This window comes from Pelophylax lessonae (genome assembly GCF_965119305.1).
Source record: "Pelophylax lessonae genome assembly, chromosome: 2".
Taxonomy (NCBI): Eukaryota; Metazoa; Chordata; class Amphibia; order Anura; family Ranidae; genus Pelophylax; species Pelophylax lessonae.
The window spans coordinates 292,245,345-292,265,049 of record NC_138769.1 but is presented as its reverse complement, the minus strand read 5'-3'; the positions used below and the strand labels follow the sequence as shown (position 1 = coordinate 292,265,049).

At 40.8% G+C, this 19,705-nt stretch overlaps 1 protein-coding gene across 1 annotated transcript in view; it reads right to left on the bottom strand.

The window, feature by feature from the left end:
- The window catches only part of FOXP4 (forkhead box P4), a 138,025-nt gene that overhangs the window by 34,281 nt on the left and 84,039 nt on the right, over positions 1-19,705 (bottom strand). The window contains exons 6-7 of the mRNA XM_082247614.1: positions 11,135-11,285; positions 8,530-8,722 (exon numbers count right to left, since the gene is read on the bottom strand). Of these exons, the coding sequence (XP_082103740.1) occupies positions 8,530-8,722; positions 11,135-11,285 (344 nt within the window). The remainder of the gene's footprint in view (positions 1-8,529; positions 8,723-11,134; positions 11,286-19,705) is intronic.

The following is a 19,705-nucleotide window of genomic DNA, read 5'->3' as shown; positions in this document are numbered from 1 at the left end:
ATGATTTTTATGCGGTTAATATGTCAGGCTGCCAAAGTAGATTAATTTGCTGTATATAGCTCTGTTTGTTTCATTAATGCCTCACAGGTTTTGTTTTGTTTGCAGTACTGCTAATGCATTACCTGATATACAGGTGTTGCTGTGCAAAGTTGAGTCTTTCCTAGTAACTCAGCAATGCCTGACTCTGCATGTTTGGATTACTGTTTATGCTCCAATACCTGGGTTTACTGTTTTTTAACCTTTGCAGACCACTGGCCTAGTGTAGGTTATCCTGCCAGGGCTATTGGTCTGAAGTATATTAACCCTTCCTTGTGCTGCTTATGATATGGCAATGCTTCAGTATTAATAATTTCTATGCATTTAATGGATGCTTTTGGCTGCTAAACATAGATGGCTGCCATACGTTAAGGGCCGCTATGTGTTAAATGATTGTTATGCATTAACCTGTTATGTCTAAATGTTGGAGTAAAGTTCAGTGCTCTGCTTAAGTTTACAGTGCCTTAAGTAATTTGTCTCTTAAACATCTATTGGTAATTACTTTTTTTGAGGGGTTAATCCTACCTCACAATAGCATATAGGTCCACTTGCTGCTTCAATGTCCGCAGATGGATGTGTGGATGGCCACTGTGTATTAATGCTAATGTCCTAGCCAGTACTTCCAGGCATTTATTAATTTATGACCACAAACCTGCAGCTTATATCCTTGAGGTATGAGCTTACCCAGAGACCAGACATGATCATTAAGGTGAGGGTCAGGTAGGTGTACTATCCGAAAAGATAAGAAAAAAAAAAAAGAGTGCGCGGGCAGTATGGATGGTAAAACTCTCCAGGCCTTAATACCAGCACCATTCCCCAAAGGAGAAGAGGCAACTTGTTCCTCTCTGGCTCTGAAGAAAACCGCTATACATTCAAGGGGCTGCCAGGAGGGACAGACTAAAGGCAACCACAATAAGGACCATCCTGGGCGGTATGGGGAGTGTGGTTAGCTGACGTGCCCACCAAGATTCTATGCCAAGTTGCATATTGGGCAGCAGTAAACAAAAAGGCAGATGTTTTAGCGCTGTGGGTGACAGCATTTATTGAGCACTAATTTATTCCACTTAAGAAGACTTCTTTGTATATGGACTGTGAATGCTTCACATTTATTAAATTCTGCTGGTTATATAGCAATAGTATATTGTTGTGTTCACACTATTGGCACTTAACCACTTGCCGACCGCCGCACGACTATTTACTACAGCAGTCAGCTACGTACAGGCAAAGTGACGTAGTACTACGTCGCTCGCCTACGAGCCTCTAGGGGGTGAGCTCGCGCCGCCGGAGGCGCGCTCCCGCCCGTTCCCTGACATGTCCGTGCGAGTGACCGGCGGTTCCGATGTCCGCCGATCACCTGCGCTCTCCCGGTGCAGAGGGAGAAAGGCAGGCGGCTAATGTAAACAAAGCCGCCTGTCATTCTCCCTGATGTAACATCAGAGATCATACGATCTTGCTATGTAGGATTGTATGTCTCTGTGGTTACATCACTAGCCACGCCCCTTTACAGTTAGAAGCACGCCCCTAGGGTCACATTTAACCCCTTGATCACTCGTAAAGTTAACCCCTTCCCCGCCAGTGTCATTTTTACAGTAACAGTGCATATGTATAGCACTGATTACTGTAGTAATTACCAAAAGTGTCAAAAATGTCAGTCAAGGGTCCGAACTGTCCGCCGCAATGTCGCAGTCCCGCAAAAAAAAATCGCAGATCGCCATCATTACTCGTTAAAAAAAAAACAATAAAAATGACAAAAAAATAACGTTTGCGCAAACCAATCAAAATACGCTTATTGCGATTTTTTTTTTTACCAAACATATGTAGCAGAAAACAAATTGGCCTAAAATGTTAAAAAATTTAGATTTTTTAATTTTTTGGGGGGGAATTTCATATAAAAAAAATGTGAAAAATATTGTTATTTTTTCAAAATTGTCGCTCTTTTTTTGTTTATAGCGCAAAAAGTAAAAATCGCACAGGTGATCAAATACCACCAAAAGAAAGCTCTGTTTGTGGGAAAAAAAGGACATCAATTTCATTTGGGTACAGCGTCGCACGACCACGCAATTGTCCGTTAAAGTCACGCAGTGCCGAATCGCAAAATAGGGCCTGGTCTTTGAGCAGCCAAATCCTCCGGGGCTTAAGTGGTTAACAGCATCTGCTTTATATGTAATATTTTTGTTTTTAGTGTTTTTAACTTAAAAGGGGCAGCAGTTAAGGGAACTCACTATATGGATGAGGCGCCCTTCAGGGATTATTTCAGAAGTACCAGTCTGCCAGCGGATGATGCAATATCCTTTGCAGAGGCATGGGAACAGCAATATGGATTTGGAAATTAGGTTTATTCTACTATTAGGTAGTGTTGTGTGGCTTGCATGGGAGTTCACTTCAGTAGCCAAGGCTATATGGTTCTCAGCAAAAGAGTTTGAAGGCAAACTGGACCAGTAATAAGTCTCTGTGGCGTGTGATCCCTGAGTGAAAATAAAGTGACCAGCGATGCAGTATGCTGTTCCTCTAGTAGTTTGTGTGATTAGTCAAGCCCTATGGTTTAACCCACTGACTGCATATGATTCTTTCTAAAGTGAATAGACTGCTATTCAAAATGGAATCAGTGATATCTAGATTTGGGACGAATCCCTTAGGCTAGTCACCTAGGCCCAGAACAAAGTATTGGTGACAGGGCCTGAGAAGAGCTATAAAAGAGATTGAAAGATCCATAATTGTCTTTCTTTAGTCCACTAAATCCAAGTCTGCTGCTCGCTAGGAGCAGCAAAATTCTTTCACTCAAATTTGCTCAGTAGGTGTTATTGCAGGAATTATCGCAAATTTAGGCAGAGGAGGCTCAGGATCGTGGGACCTGTGCAGTAAGGGAGTCATTGGAATTTTCTTTCCACTCCTCCAACCCCTCTAATTCCCACTATGGTTCTTCAAGCTTTAAGCAATTGTTACCAAATCTTTTTCCAACAGTGAGCCATCGATCCAGGGTACTTAGTCGAAAAGCAGATTTAGGCAGGAAATGGAACGAATAATCAAAATCCAAAACTTCATATGGAGTTATCGAGAACAATCATTCAAACCATCAGATAAAGCAGCGGTAGTTTTCTCTAGATCTAGCTGATGTGTACATACGCTTTTCGGTACACCCATGCTTCTGAGAGTTTTACTTCAGGTCCATTCAACAGCCTTTGGCCTTTCCCCATACTCAAGACATTTTTCCAGAACATTGCTTCCAGTAGTGGCCATCCTGCAGAAGCAAGGGCAGCATGTTCCATAGCTGAACAACAGCCTGCAGGTGGCTCAACATCCTCCAGGTCCTGGCAAATTCTGATTCAGACTCAGATCAAATTTGGACGGATCATCAGCTGGGGAAAGCCAACTCATCTCAAGTATGGGTATCATGTCAAGTATGGGTATAGTCTCAATAATGACATTTTGGACACTCAGGAGAATACCGTAGAGTTGCCCTCACAGAAGGTGACCGTATTAGGTTCTCACTTGGGGCAAGTCATAGCTCCATCCCATCTATTCATATCACATGGTCTCAAATGATCAAGAAGTAGTCTGCAGTAATCCGTGCAGTCGGTTGGACTCACTGGAAGTTTGAGAACATTATAATCTGACCTTCTATGGTAATGGAAGATTTGCTTCCTACTCGAGAGAGGATGACCCCACATATGAGACAAGTCCTGTTGGTGGTAGTGGCTAAAGATAGTTAACCTTTTAGCTTTCATCAGCTTCCTGACATACCAATCATCACAATCTATTTACTTTCTTGGTATTCACCTCAGCGACCTCCTAGCTCAAGGTCAATGACATATGCCAATGGAGGATGAGGTGACTAACTTTAGGGGTGCAGTGATTCCCAAGTGCTGAAGTAGTTTGGGCAACAAAGCCTAGGAGGCCTCAGTTATGCTCCTAACAGACAGTAATGGTAATCTCCTATCTTCATGGCAGGAAGGAATACAATATTATTAAACTTTTGTCAAAGGTATCTCCCATTCAGGTTTGCCAACAGTAGAACCTGTCTCACATCATCGTTCTTTGTGTTCTGGCTTCCCAGAACTTGTTGTCATACACTGTAAGATACAAAGTCTTGGATGTCAAGAGTGTGTCCCTAGACCAACAAGCAGTTCAATGAATCTCAACCTGACAGTAACCTCTATGGTCATGAATGGAAGTTATTCTTGCAAGAAGGAGCTTCCCAGAAGTTGAAGTAGTGGATCTACTAACATCCCGTTGGGTCAGCAGGTTAGCATATATAGCCACCAGACCCAGTGGTCTCCAAGCTCCTCATCAGGATCCGTAGTCATCCAGTTGTGATGAGGACAATAAAATCCTGGTGGCCTTGTAGGCCGTGGTGTCCTCAAGTACAGTCTTTGGCCCAAGAACCTCCAATTCTCCTTCCTGAGATTTCAGACCATACACGGTGAGGCCAAGTGCATTCAAATTCAGCCAAGTTATATCTAGCAGCTGGTAGACCAAGTATGGAGGGATCATGTAGGAGTCTCACCTTTCAGTATTTTAAACCCCGTGGAAGCCGGGCACCTGCTACAAACTTTAGGTATACTAGAACATGTGAAACCACGCAGAATTTAAGGATGGAATCCTCTGCTCCCGACTGTAAAGACTAAGATGTCTGCAAGTAAGCCGAGATAAGGGATTAAGTGGTAGTCATTTCTTGGTCAGGTCCTCACTTCCTGAGATCCAAGGACTGCCACACATCTTGGTAAACCAATCCTGAAAGGCCTGTACAGATTGTTATTTCCTTTTGGAACCTGCAGTGCAACTAGTGTTGGGAAGGTTGTCCCACTCCTCCATTCTTCTGAGCAAATCTGCCTCAATATTTTCTGTGACACTAAAGCAGTATTTCCTAAGGCTATCACACGTGGGAGAAGGATTTCAGATATCCAAGCGTCAATCGGAAAACGACCTTATTGCTACCATTATCAAACAAAATAGCTAGTTTCTTCTTCTCCAGCACCATACAAAGGTCTGCATCCTTGTATCTGGAACAGGACATTGCCCTTCCAACATGTCCAAACTGAAATGTCTAAGTCATCACAAGATTGAGTAGTGGACTCGATGTGGAAGAAATACATGGAAGTGAGCTTCTCTAGAAGGTCAGACAGCGGCCTCTTCAGGCCTGGCAGTATCAGAAGAAGACTTTCACTGTCCACTAGGACGATGGCATCATCTCGAGTCAAAGTATCCTAGGGGGCTTATAGGGCAAAAATGAATCCATCAATCTAGTGCAGAGTCCACTTTATCAGACGGGTGGCGTGCTCATGGGCAGAATTCATAGGTCTAGAATTATTTTTACAGGATATCAACTAGGTTCATGTCCTAAAAAAATATTTTTAGCCTATTACAAAGTTAATCAAGCAATATTGGAAACAGGGGAGTTGTCTTCAGTTCTAAATGAGTCTAAGGATATGTTGCATGGTTGCATAGTTGGTCCAGTTGAAAAAAAGAGACACGGGTCTGTCTGGCTCAACCAGTGTAGGACAAAGAGCAGTGGGTTTTGTTGGCGTGCTACATCCCATACATGTATACTGTCATGCTTATCTCAGAAAAATGGAAAATCTTATACTTACCTGATCGTAGCTTTCCTTCCCTGATGCATGACAGCATACAGGTCCCTCCCTTGGGGGTTTGACATTTGAGTATAGTTACAAAAATGCCACCTTAGGGGAGGAGACTCATTTATATAGTATAACAAGTCCTGATTGGGCGAGGGGCGGAGCCTATACCCATACGTGTATGCTGTCATGCTTATGCATCAGGAAATGTAAATTACTGTCAGGGAAGTATAACATTTTCCGTTATCTCAGCAATCAAGCAAGGACCTTAGTGACTGGAATAAAAATACAGAGCCTGCAGTTGTGGATTACACACAAATATTTAAATTTAACAACAAATATACCGAACAGAATATATTTAAGTCAAAAACTGCAATATTAACAATGAGAATGTGCTCAATTTAAGTACACTACATCATCCCTTTTTATCACTTCAATACACCAGGCACTTTCACCCCCCTTCCTGGCCAGGCCAATTTTCAGCTTTCAGCAGTATTTAGTCCAAGGCAAGCTTTTTTTAAGTGTGCGGGGATCAGGGACACTGACTGGTGGTAGCATTGGTTGTGGCAGGTCCTCTTTTGACCCCAGCACCTCAGTAGGATGGGAGAGCATGGGAAAGGTGGTGGCAAGAGGGAGGGAGGGAACCCCCTTCAACTGCCTGTAAAAGTGATCAAGTGGCTGTATAGCCAATCAGATCACTTTTACAAGGAAGAGAATACCCTCTTGAAAAAATGGTACAAGATTCATGGTTGTAGCTGCAACCATGATCCTGGTATAACCACCTCAATACAAAGCCATATATATATATATATATATATATATATATATATATACAGTGGGTACGGAAAGTATTCAGACCCCCTTAAATTTTTCACTCTTTGTTATATTGCAGCCATTTGCTAAAATCATTTAAGTTCATTCTTCTTCCTCATGAATGTACACACAGCTCCCCATATTGACGGAAAAACACAGAATTGTTGACATTGTTGCAGATTTATTAAAAAAGAAAAACTGAAATATCACATGGTCCTAAGTATTCAGACCCTTTGCTGTGACACTCATATATTTAACTCAGGTGCTTTCCATTTCTTCTGATCATCCTTGAGATGGTTCTTCACCTTCATTTGAGTCCAGCTGTGTTTGATTATACTGATTGGACTTGATTAGGAAAGCCACACACCTGTCTATATAAGACCTGCCAGATCACAATGCATGTCAGAGCAAATGAGAATCATGAGGTCAAAGGAACTGCCTGAAGAGCTCAGAGACAGAATTATGGCAAGGCACAGATCTGGCCAAGGTTACAAAAAGATTTCTGCTGCACTTAAGGTTCCTAAGAGCACATTGGCCTTCATAATCCTCAAATGAAAGACGTTTGGGACGACCAGAACCCTTCCTAGAGCTGGCCTTCCGGCCAAACTGAGCTATCGGGGGAGAAGCGCCTTGGTGAGAGAGGTAAAGAAGAACCCAAATATCACTGTGGCTGAGCTCCAGAGATGCAGTCAGGAGATGGGAGAAAGTTGTAGAAAGTCAACCATCACTGCAGCCCTCCACCAGTCGGGGCTTTATGGCAGAGTGGCCCGACGGAAGCCTCTCCTCAGTATAAGACACATTAAAGCCCGCATGGAGTTTGCTAAAAAACACCTGAAGGACTCCAAGATGGTGAGAAATAAGATTCTCTGGTCTGATGAGACCAAAATAGAACTTTTTGGCCTTAATTCTAAGCGGTATGTGTGGAGAAAACCAGGCACTGCTCATCACCTGTCCAATACAGTCCCAACAGTGAAGCATGGTGGTGGCAGCATCATGCTGTGGGGGTGTTTTTCAGCTGCAGGGACAGGACGACTGGTTGCAATCGAGGGAAAGATGAATGCGGCCAAGTACAGGGATATCCTGGACAAAAACCTTCTCCAGAGTGCTCTGGACCTCAGACTGGGCCGAAGGTTTACCTTCCAATGAGACAATGACCCTAAGCACACAGCTAAAATAACGAAAGAGTGGCTTCACAACAACCCCGTGACTGTTCTTGAATGGTCCAGCCAGAGCCCTGACTTAAACCCAATTGAGCATCTCTGGAGAGACCTAAAAATGGCTGTCCACCAACATTTACCATCCAACCTGACAGAACTGGAGAGGATCTGCAAGGAGGAATGGCAGAGGATCCCCAAATCCAGGTGTGAAAGACTTGTTGCATCTTTCCCAAAAAGACTCCTGGCTGTATTAGATCAAAAGGGGGCTTCTACTAAATACTGAGCAAAGGGTCTGAATACTTAGGACCATGTGATATTTCAGTTTTTCTTTTTTAATAAATCTGCAACAATGTCAACAATTCTGTGTTTTTCTGTCAGTATGGGGTGCTATGTGTACATTCATGAGGAAGAAGAATGAACTTAAATGATTTTAGCAAATGGCTGCAATATAACAAAGAGTGAAAAATTTAAGGGGGTCTGAATACTTTCCGTACCCACTGTATATATATATATGTTCAGCGATAGTAAACCAGCTCCTCCTCCTGTGGTGTGCCATCAAACACTTTTGCGAAACCACAGCGCACCATGCTATGATATCAGCCATGCAAGTCCACCACAGATTTTGGCAGAAAAAAAATTCAGACTGCTGCTAATTTCTAGGAGATAGTACAGTAAGAAGCATTCCTCACTGAGAAAAGCCTTGCCTAGAAGATTGAAACAGCTCCAATAATTTACTACCATGTACAAGTATAGAATTAATTATTCCACATTTTATGATCCAGGGCTTTACAAATAGGTATTACCATAATTTGGAGAGCTCGAACTTTCAAATATACCATTTAAATACAATTCTTTTCATTTAAATATTATTTTGCAGGAAAAAAAGACCTTATATTAACAATTGCTATCAACAGACCCAGGAGAAGCTGGCAATAAATGTTAATATTTACCTGTCCCGCCGTGTGTTTTGCAGAGCGCTTTGCCCATTTGGTAAAGACATGTGAACTATTGGAGGCGACATCTTGGCAGATGGATATGAGGTAGAAATTGTAGAGCTCAGTTCAATGTTGTCCTGTTTGTTAGAATCCTCTTGACTATTACTCATCTCTTTCAGGAGCTGTTGGAAATCTGATGGGGAAACAGCTGGAAAAAAAGTTTAAAACCACTTAATGGGGTTCCTAAAGAAATAGTGCATGTTCATCTTGTTAAACCAATGTTTACTTTTCAAGGTGTGCGTTGTATGTAAAGCTGCTTTAATTTCAGCCATCCAATCAAGTGCAAGCAAAAACCCTGCTTTAATTTCCCCGGCGCTTGATTGTGAATTTAAATTAACACAGCTTTACCTTATTTTTCTAGGCAAAGTTAATATTCACTTTGCTATGTGAGCAGCCTCTACTCTTTTTGTAAATCATCTCCACTGTGTAGGTTATACGTTTTCAAGATATGTCTTGTATGTGCTACACTATACTAAGTGTACCTTTTTTGTATATTTTAAACTTTTCATTTTATATTTTTCATTGACAATGCTGTTGAAAGAGACAACAAACCAAAAGTCACAACTGACCTTTGCCTCATACTCTGGGGGAGCAAGGAATTACAGATTACATACTTACTTCTTATCTATGAACTGGCACTGCACCTTACTTCTTTGTTTCACCACAATGTGAGAGTGGGACTTTGCAGGGAGGGTGGGTTTATGTTAAAACATCCTATTCAACTTAAAGAATTTGTATATTCTAACAATGTACTTTTTGTATTTGTCTTTTTCTTGGTCTGTTAAATATACCACTGAAAACGTGTTAATATAGAGGTTAGATGAGTACAGAAAAAACTGTTGAGTCTCCCAAAAATCCAGCGCTGTCTGGTACACTGTTTTCTCGAAAGATATTATATATAATATGATATAATAATATAATATATAATATTTAATATATATATAACCCCCCTCTCAAACTATGGAATAGAGGATAATACACGGTATTAAGTAGTTCTTGCACACTTCCTGTTGTAGGAGAACAATATTGCTCCTCCAAAGTTACAGTACAGTGAGTGAGTGGGGTGTCAATTATATGTGGCTATTGCTTACTTCCTACATGGTAATGGAGAATTCCTATGCCATTCTTACTCAATTATAAGTATATTTTCTATTGGATAAATTCTGTAAATATGAATGACAACTTAGTAATCAGCTGGGATTCCAAACTCTGACACTCTAAACATTAACAAATAATCTTTATTTATAAACCAGGGGGCTGCACTCATGTACAAAATAACCACTGATGGATCTAATGCTGGCAATAGCTGGATCATTTTGTTTTTTGATCAGCCAGTCAGTTAATAAAAAAAAAAAAATGGATTCCCCCACGCACACAAGCAGAGTGGATGGAGGAATCCTCCCCACTGTACTATTGTACTTTGACAGCTAGGGCTCCTCCGTTGTCAGTATACACTAATCAACGCTGCAGCCCATTTGCCAAGTGAATTCATTTCACTTAGCATTGTAAAGAAGATAAAGCTATATTGATTCTGCATACCCAATCAAGGAAGAAAAAAACAGCACTTTGCTTGAATATTACTGGATGATTATAGTGAAAAAAGCTTTATCATATTTACTAAGCAGGAGGAACTAAGGCATTCAATCTTTCAACTATATTATTTTTAGGTTGTATATATTGAATTGGTAATGTTGGGTAATGGCTTCTGGAGTAGAGGAGATGCTGCTCTACTGTAAATGAACACAATGCATGCCAAACAGGCTCAACTATAGCTCTTTTCCAGTTGGGGATTCCCAAATCCATCCTTATGTAACAAGCATTGCCAGAGCTAGGTGTTCACTTGCTGCAAGTAAGCTAATACTTGCCCAGAGAATACACTTAGAATAGTAGCATTAGCAGCCAGACACTGCAAAATGTATAATAATGATGTTGGGAAGTAAATTAACATACAATATTTGATTATTAAGAAATTAAATCACTAAATATGATGGCACATTACCAATTTCAAAGCATTTCATTTATTGTTTACAATTCACAAATGACCTATAAGTGTTTTAAATAAAAACTACTGGTATCAAGAAATCTGGCCAGCACGTACCTTGCTACTGAAGAAATGTACATTTCTACAGCAAAGGCAAAAAGAAAAAGTTATAATTTACTATTCTGGCAAATTCACAGTTCTGTAATGATCTGCAACTGTTTTCAAAATGATTCAGTATGATGTTCAATTACTGAATGCATCAAGTGTGAGCAAGTGTATTCCACACTGAAATACTGGAAGATTCTCCTTAAGCTGTAAGCAAAAGCAAACTTCTGTAACTGTAAAAAAATAGAAAGGATTATCTTACATTAAAACTTTGCTCATTGCAAAGCATTATGGGATGAATCTATAGGATGATCCTATAACTAGGAAGTTGATGACCAAGGGAGACCATCTTTATAACAGCCCTGGGTAGTCTTCATTTTACCCTGAATGTGCAGGAGAGTGTGTGTGTGGATAAATGTCAATTTTCTGTTAATACTTTATCTACTTAAAAACAAGTAATCATCAGCCACTCACCTTGCGGGAGGCCAGGTATGGTTACAGGCCCTTGGCCAGGCTGTAATCCAACTAGATTCTGTCTTTGTAAGTTTATCAAGTGCTGTTGCTGAAGTTGGTGCATCTGAAGAATCTGTTGTTGGAATGCCAACTGTTTGTTCCCCAGCGCTTGCTGTACAAAAAAAAAAAAAAAAATGTACATAAATAAAAAGCTAAACAATACGGATATTTATGCAATATAAAAAGAAGTACCAGGAGTTTGTCAAAGTAATGTACTTATTTTTTAAAAGTAAACTATACAGTACTTTCAAAAGACCTTTTGAGTTATTATTGTAATATAACCCAAAGGTTACCTTAAGATTTTTACTTGTTTGCCATATTTTGATTACTTGATAGTGACAAGATGACGAGAGTGATGGACTCTGTCATAGATGAGTATCCCAGGTGGGTATAGGAGTTTTTATTGGGTACAAGCAGCTCTCTAATGTACTATGGTCATACTGGGTACATTGAAATAGGTCTTCGAATAGAAAGAGAAGAGCTTGTCACAAAGTTTTTCAGCATCCAGTTCACTGGTCGCAGAGTTCTAAGGAAATACAATGCATTTTTAGGGCCTTTGGAAACTCTAATAGAGTGAGCATTTCCTTAGAGCTCTTTGACCAGAAAACTTTATCTGGGCGATTGAAATTCCTGTGGTACTCTCTTCGCTTTCCATGCGAATACTTTGAATACTGTATTTAATACACAGTTTATAAATGTTGCCTCTAGCAATGCCTTATTTATAGGACCCAAATCTGGCCAATAATATTATTTATACACGACGAGGGTGAGTAACCCACCGCACCATGGCCAAGCGGTCTAAAACATAACCATTATTAAATAATGTATATAAAAAAATGTGTGTAAAAATATGTGTGTTTCTTCACTTAAAGAGGAGCACCTCATAAAAGGAAAAATGAGAGAACGTCATGGTGGTCATTAGTCTCTTGCATACAGTGCCCATAAACACACTCTCTGCTCTTAGTAATCTGAGCTGACCTATCAGGTCTATACCCTGCCTCTATGGATTCTTACTAATAAATTGTACTTCCTATCCTGCAATTTGCCTTTGCTGTAACACTGCCTGTTAACAAGGAATCTATGAACGCTGACTGTCAATACTAAAAAGTTCCTGACAACTGTTCTCAAAATAATATTGCCTCTTAGTAATGACTCAGTCTATCCTCACAATTCTGCCTGTACTAGTGGCTGAAAATTCTATATCTGACTAAAGCTACTACTTTAGTACTAGTTCTCAATCAATTCTACCTGTACTGGTATCTAAAAATTCTATCTCTAAATAAAGCTACTGCCTATGATAAATACAGTCTCTAGCTTAGGGATACTGCTGTCAAACTGACTGACCACCATTAGTCTGTCATTATTCCAGGTGCTAAACCCCCACAACCAAACATAAACCTGCAACCAAAGTGCTCCCCCCCCCAAAAAGGGGTGCAGGGGGTGTAAATCTATCCCCACATGGCAAATCTTAAAATGGCCGCTTGTTTGTAGTTCTCCTATATTTATAGAAAATCTCTCAAGATGTGTATTTACGTCATGACGTCATCACGCCTGCGCATGCAAGGGAAAATGGCTATTTAGTGCCATCTTGTAGAAAAAATGGAAAGAACACTTTTTGAAGTGCTTAATCAACATACCTCAATAGAAAGTGACTTACTTCATAGAATTTTATTGTTTACTTGCAGTCACCTCATAAATGAGGGAAATAATGCATTCTGGCCATTATATGTACAGTATCTTACTTTTGTTTATCCACACAATGTAAACAACATCTATTCTCTCTCTCTCTATATATATATATTATATATATATCCATGTTATTTCATTTAGGGGCATACAGATATCCCACAAGCCCACTAATTATTTACAAAAGGTAAGAATGTAAAGAACTCATTTAACCCATGTGGAGCTCGTGAAGTGAAACAGAAGATCCATCTTGCCTCTGTTTTAATAGTCGTTTGTCTTGGTCACCTTTCTGGGGACCCTGTTTCAGCTGCTCAATGTCCCAGAATGTCAGCTTCAATGGTTGCTCTCCATGTCTCTCCTGCATATGTCTTGCAAGAGTTCTTTCAGGTTTCAATGTAATATCATTGATATGCTCCAAAACACGTTGCCTAAATTGACGAATTGTCTTGCATTTATATAGGCAGGGGCATGGACACTGAGCAGCATAGATAACTTTGTCAGAGATACAGTTGAAAAACATATGTAAATATATCATATTTTCCTTTTTAGGGTTACAGAATTCTTTAGTTATAGGAATGTATCTGCATGCTTTACAGTGACCACATTTTGAGCAACCCTTAGGTTGATCAAGCAACTAGGTTTACTTTGGTTGCTGTTTTGAATCTTTACCCAGATGGCTAAGCACCAGCAAGTCTTTCAAATTCTTTCCTCTTATACAGTATATGTGATCATAGGGTTCTTTGGGAGGATTTTGCAAAGGCAGGGGAGGTAGCTTTGTAGAGCACTACCAGCTTTAACCACTTGCCTACTGAGCCCTTTTAATGACAATTGCGTGGCCATGCAACACCGTACCCAAAAACATTTTTTATCATTAGCTTTCCTTGATCACCGCTGGGTTTTTTAATTTCTGCTAAACAGACGAAAAAAGGCCAAAAATAGTGTCAAACTTTTGCAAACAGGTAATTTTTGCTCCTTCACTGATATGTGCTGAGGAGGCTGCACTGATGGGCACTGATAGGCTGCACTGATGGGCACTGACTGCAGCAGGCTGGCCCTCCTGCTGAACCGACGTAGGGCTACGTCGGCCGCACGCCGGAGCTAGGGGGCAAGCGCGCCGCCGGCACGCTCCCACCCCTACTCGGCAGCGGGGACTCTGATGCATGGGGCAGGCGGCTCCGTTTGCCGCCTGACACCCGCGATCTTTCCCCGCTGAGAGAGAATAACAGTCAGCAGATGTAAACACAGCTGACCGTTCTTATCTCTGGAATGATCACAGAGCTCCTGTGATCCTTCTATATAGGATCACAGGTCTCTATGGTCATTCCATATGCCCTGCCCCCATACAGTTAGAATCACTCCCCTAGGCTTACATTTAGCCCATTGATTACCCACAGTGTTAACCCCTTCCCTGCCAGTGTCATTATTTCAGTAACAGTGCATATTTTTAGCACGGATTACTGTAGTAATGTCACTGGTCCCCCCAAAAGTGTCAAAAATGTCAGATAGGGGTACGATCTGTCCGCCGCAAGGTCGCAGTCCTGCAAAAAATCGCAGATCTGCGCCATTACTAGTAAAAATCAAAATACGCTTATTGCGATTTTTTTTTTACTATAAATGTGTAGCAGAAAACAAATTGGCCTAAAATGTTAAAAAATTTAGATTTTTAATTTTTTTTTTGGGGGGGGGGGGGGGGTAATGGTATAAAGAAGAATGTGAAAAATATTGTTTTTTTTTTTCCAGAATTGTCGCTATTTTTTTGTTTATAGCGCAAAAAATAAAAAGTGCAGAGGTAATCAAATACCACCAAAAGAAAGCTCTATTTGTGGGGAAAAAAGGACATCAATTTTATTTGGGTACAGCGTCCCACAACGGCGCAATTGTCCGTTAAAATAACGCAGTGCCGAATTGCAAAATATGGCCTGGTCATTAAGGGGGAAAATCTTCCGGTCCAGAAGTGGTTAACACAAACCAGTTATCGGCCTTCTTCTTAACTGGCTTGTGTTGACATCTGTGATCAGCTGTCACTGAACACATCTGATCATGTAGTAAAGGGCCACTGTGATTCACCCTTTACCCCAATCTGTCCTTCAGACTCGGCGATCACAGAGCGCGCCACCCGCCGGCTGCAGAGGGTGTGCGGGAAGCTCAATCGTGGGAGGGTTCAATAGACGCCTCCTGGTAAAGTAAGCCTGTGCTGTAGCCATCATCCGGCTATAGATCGGGCGGGAACATGTTAAAGATATTCTGCCATCTTCAGGAAATCGAAAAGCTGCTGACAAGTAAGAAGGGCAGTTACCCACAGGTGCAGCAGCTTTTAGTATCTCCTTCTTTGCCTGAATGCTAGGTCTACTTGAAATGAAAACATCAGCACTTCCTGATAGTGCTGAAGCTTGATTTTAGCTCAGAGTGATGGACTAATAAGAATGTGGGAAGGCAAGGCTAGTTTCAACGCTACATGGAATTTCTGATGCGTTGCCTGTCAGAATAGCCTAGCATTTTGGTGAAGCGTAAAGTGTTGGAAGCTGTTGCATGTATCTTTGCTCTTCATATCTAAAATAACCTATGTCGCCAGCAAACCATAAATCCTTAACATGTAGTCCAAACATTTACTGAAGTGATCAAATAACAATCAGAATCAGTGAAACGCCTAAAGACCATGCCTAAAGACCTCCCCTCACCTCACCCCACTTTTCTTAAAGTGACAGATTCTCACTAAAGCTGATAATATCTGATTAACAAAAGCAGAGAATGTTTACTTAGCAGAGGGAATTTTCATAGAGCAATTCAATTGTGTACAGGGGAACTAAAAAAAAGTATTTGGCCTTGCATGTGACTAGATTATTTAAATTAAGAATTTCACTTTATTCACTCTCTTAAGTGAGCATTAAGTTTACTAGAAAATATTTCTTTCTTATTTAGTAAAAAATTCAACAAACAAACAGTGAAGTAGACTTGTGCAGCACTACCAAGCAATAAGATGTGTCTCTGTGAAAGTATAACGCAAATATGGCGTGACAGATATACGTAATTACACACTATTCACAGAAACAACATTTATGAAACAATAATACCTATTGGTAAGAGTATTTATATTAAGATAAATATAGTTTAAATAGAAGTATTAAATACTTTTGTCATCTGATGGAATACAGACAAGACTAGAGAAAACGCAGTCCTGGATCTATTGATCACTAATGACCCAGACCTAATCTCGGAGGTAGGAGTCCAGGACAACCTGGGCTCTAGCGATCACAGGATGATCACATTTAGTGTAAATAACAATATAACATGGCAAGTGGGGAACATAAGAACCCTAAACTTCAGAAGGACAAACTTTCCAAAATTATACTCCTTGATGGAAAGGGTAAACTGGGACCAAACCCTGGGATCACTGACCACAGAGGAAAAATGGGAATGCTTTAGGAACATATTAAGCAAATGCATCTTGCAGTGCATTCCTATGGGAAATAAATTTAGAAGAGATAAAGCCAAACCTAGCTGGCTAAACCGTAGTGTTAAAAAACTTATTAGGGGAAAAAAATTGGCCTTCAAGAAATATAAATCAGAGGGCACAGAATCGGCTTTCGACCAATACAAGGAGGCAAATAAGAAAAGTAAACACGAAATCAAGATGGCTAAAACAAACTTTGAGAGACAAATAGCGGAGGATAGTAAAAAAAACCCAAAGAAATTATTTAAATATATCAAGAGGAAAAAAACTAGGGCAGAGCATATTGCACACATAATTAACGATAATGGGAGGATGGTTACAGAGGACACTGAAAAAGCAACCGTGCTGAATGCTTTTTTCTCCTCAGTCTTTACACAGGAAACGGAGGGGTACACTGACCATGACTGTATGGTTAGTAGTAATACACAGGACTTGCCACTATGGCTGACAGAGGGTGAAATCAGGGATAGGCTGGATAAACTTAACACAAACAAATCACCAGGCCCGGATGGCGTACATCCGAGAGTACTCAAGGAACTCAGTATGGTTATATCTAGACCACTGTTCCTGATCTTTGCTGACAGTATTAGGACAGGAGATGTACCAGGGGAGTGGAGGAAAGCAAACGTGATTCCGATATTCAAAAAGGGTCAGAGGCATATACCGGGAAATTATAGGCCTGTCAGTTTCACATCAATAGTATGTAAACTTCTGGAGGAGATGATAAGGGACTATATCGTAGAGTTTGCTAAAGAAAACAACATCATCAGCAGTAACCAGCACGGGTTTACAAATGGGCGTTCTTGTCAAACCAATCTCCTAACATTCTACGAGGAGGTGAGCTGTGAGCTAGATAGGGGCAGACCAGTAGATGTGGTGTACTTAGATTTCGCTAAGGCGTTTGATACAGTTCCCCATAAGCGCTTAATTTATAAAATCAGGTCTGCAGGTATCGACAGCAGGGTTTGCTCTTGGATACGGAACTGGCTAAAAGGGCGTGTCCAAAGGGTGGTAATAAACAGCGCATACTCAGACTGGTCTGAGGTGGCAAGCGGGGTCCCCCAAGGCTCAGTCCTGGGACCAACCTTGTTCAATTTATTCATAAACAGCATTGAGGACGGGATCAGTAGTTCGATATCAGTTTTTGCAGATGACACAAAATTGGGCAGGGCAATAACTGCACAGCATCAAGCAGATATCCTACAGAATGACCTGGACAAAATAACGAAATGGGCAACGACTTGGCAAATGAGGTTTAACGTAGAGAAGTGTAAGGTTTTGCACTTGGGGACTGGAAACATAAAAGCACAATACACGTTAGGAGGGGAACCCTTGGGGGAATCAAAAATGGAGAAAGATCTGGGAGTCTTGGTAGATGATAGATTAGGCAATAGCATGCAATGTCAAGCAGCAGCTGCCAAAGCCGGCAGAATATTACCATGCATAAAGAAAGGTATGTATTCCAGAGATAAGACTATAATCCTTCCACTTTATAAAACTCTGGTCCGACTGCATCTGGAGTATTCTGTCCAGTTCTGGTTGCCAATCCTCAGGAGGGATGTGTTGGAGCTTGAGAGAGTCCAGAGAAGGGCAACTAAACTAATTAGGGGATTGGAGAACCTTAATTATGAAGAGCGTCTGCAATCGCTTGATTTATTCTCCCTGGAGAAGAGACGCCTGAGGGGGGACATGATAGTAATTTTTAAATATCTCAATGGGGATCTCAGCTTAGAAAAAAAGCTGTTCAGTCGAATGGATTGCATGAGGACTCGAGGGCATACAATGCAATTAGAGGAGAAGCGTTTTAACCTCAGGCAACGTGGGGGGTTCTTTACTGTTAGGGCTACAAGATTGTGGAATTCTCTACCACAAGAGGTGGTTTCTGCGGGTAGTATGGTGGCTTTCAAAAGACTCTTAGACGTACATCTCAAGGATCAGAACATTCGGGGCTATGTAAGATGATTACAGCCACACACACCTACAGGTTGAACTGGATGGACTATTGTCTTTATTCAACCTCACCTACTATGTAACTATGTAACAGTGTATAAGCAACAACCCCCCCCCCACACACACACACAAGGATCAGAAAAAAATCTATATTGCTGTGTGTCAGTTTCTATTGCAGTTGATTTCTTGATGCTTAACCCAGCTGAAGTGACATTTACTGACACATGAGGAGTAAATAGACGATTTTCTTATTAGAGATAACAGTACAATCCTTTATTGGCTTTAGAGATCTCCAAAATGTTGCAGAATTTCCATTAGCAATAACAAGGCCTCTCCATGCTCTCACTGCATGAGCCTTTTATTATATCCACAGAAAAGACAGACTACTTCAAGCAATGCCGGCATTAGTAGCATCACATTCAAAAATCTCCCCTTACTCCCTAAAGAGCAGTGTTCACATGAGGCGCCAATCTAACCCCAAGCCCTAACACAACTTGTTCCATATAAAAAAGAAAACAAATTGTATTATGGAGGAATTGTAGGTCTCCCGAACTTCATCCTAGCATAGCAAAGTACCCAAGGATCTAGAAATCATCTGTGTTCTGTGATAACTGCCTATGCATGCTGTTTTATTTCCAATAAACCCTCTGATACTTTGATGTGATCATGTGGACTTTCTTTTCTTTATTTAAATTGTGCTTCTTTAGCTGGGTAAGGTTATGGCTCGACAAGGTGGATGTTGGCCAAATTCCCTGGCAGCAGCAGTGTATGTTTTGCATAGGACCACTGCTGTGTGATATGATAATACGTGAAGTGACATAACGACAGAGCTAATAAGCACAGCAGTCCTGTTTGTGCACTTCTGCAGGGTGACAGTAAGGGGGAACATGACTAGGGTAGTGATTATAAAGAGTGTTTCATGCAGAGTCTCGCAAAACTAAAGATTTAAAAACTCAATAACCGTGGTTTCATGTTAAGCTTTTGTAGATGTCATTCCCTGTCATCGACAACAGTGGATAGCCCTGCAGCCCAAACCACTGAAGATACATAGTGACATTAAGGGGTAGAAATCTAGCAAAAAAAAAAAAATATATATATTTATAGCATATAACAATATTGTGACAGCTCACATGACTGGGCTCCATATATTGTGAGGGGTACTCTCTATTTTGTTGGGACAGAATTAACAGAGGAAGTGGAGGGGTATGTATGTGAAGAGCGATCTCAAAGTCAGTGTGAGAGATGATATCACAAGCGAGAACTGTGCTGGCTGGCATTAATACTGGAGCTCCATAAGAGTACAGTAAATTACTTGTGGGAGTATGTCTTAGCCCGCCTAATATAAAGGATGTGGAGGGATCTGAGCTGTTTTCACAGATTGAAATAGCTGAGAAACAGGATGATATTAATATGGGTTTTTTTAATTATCCTGATATTGATTGGGC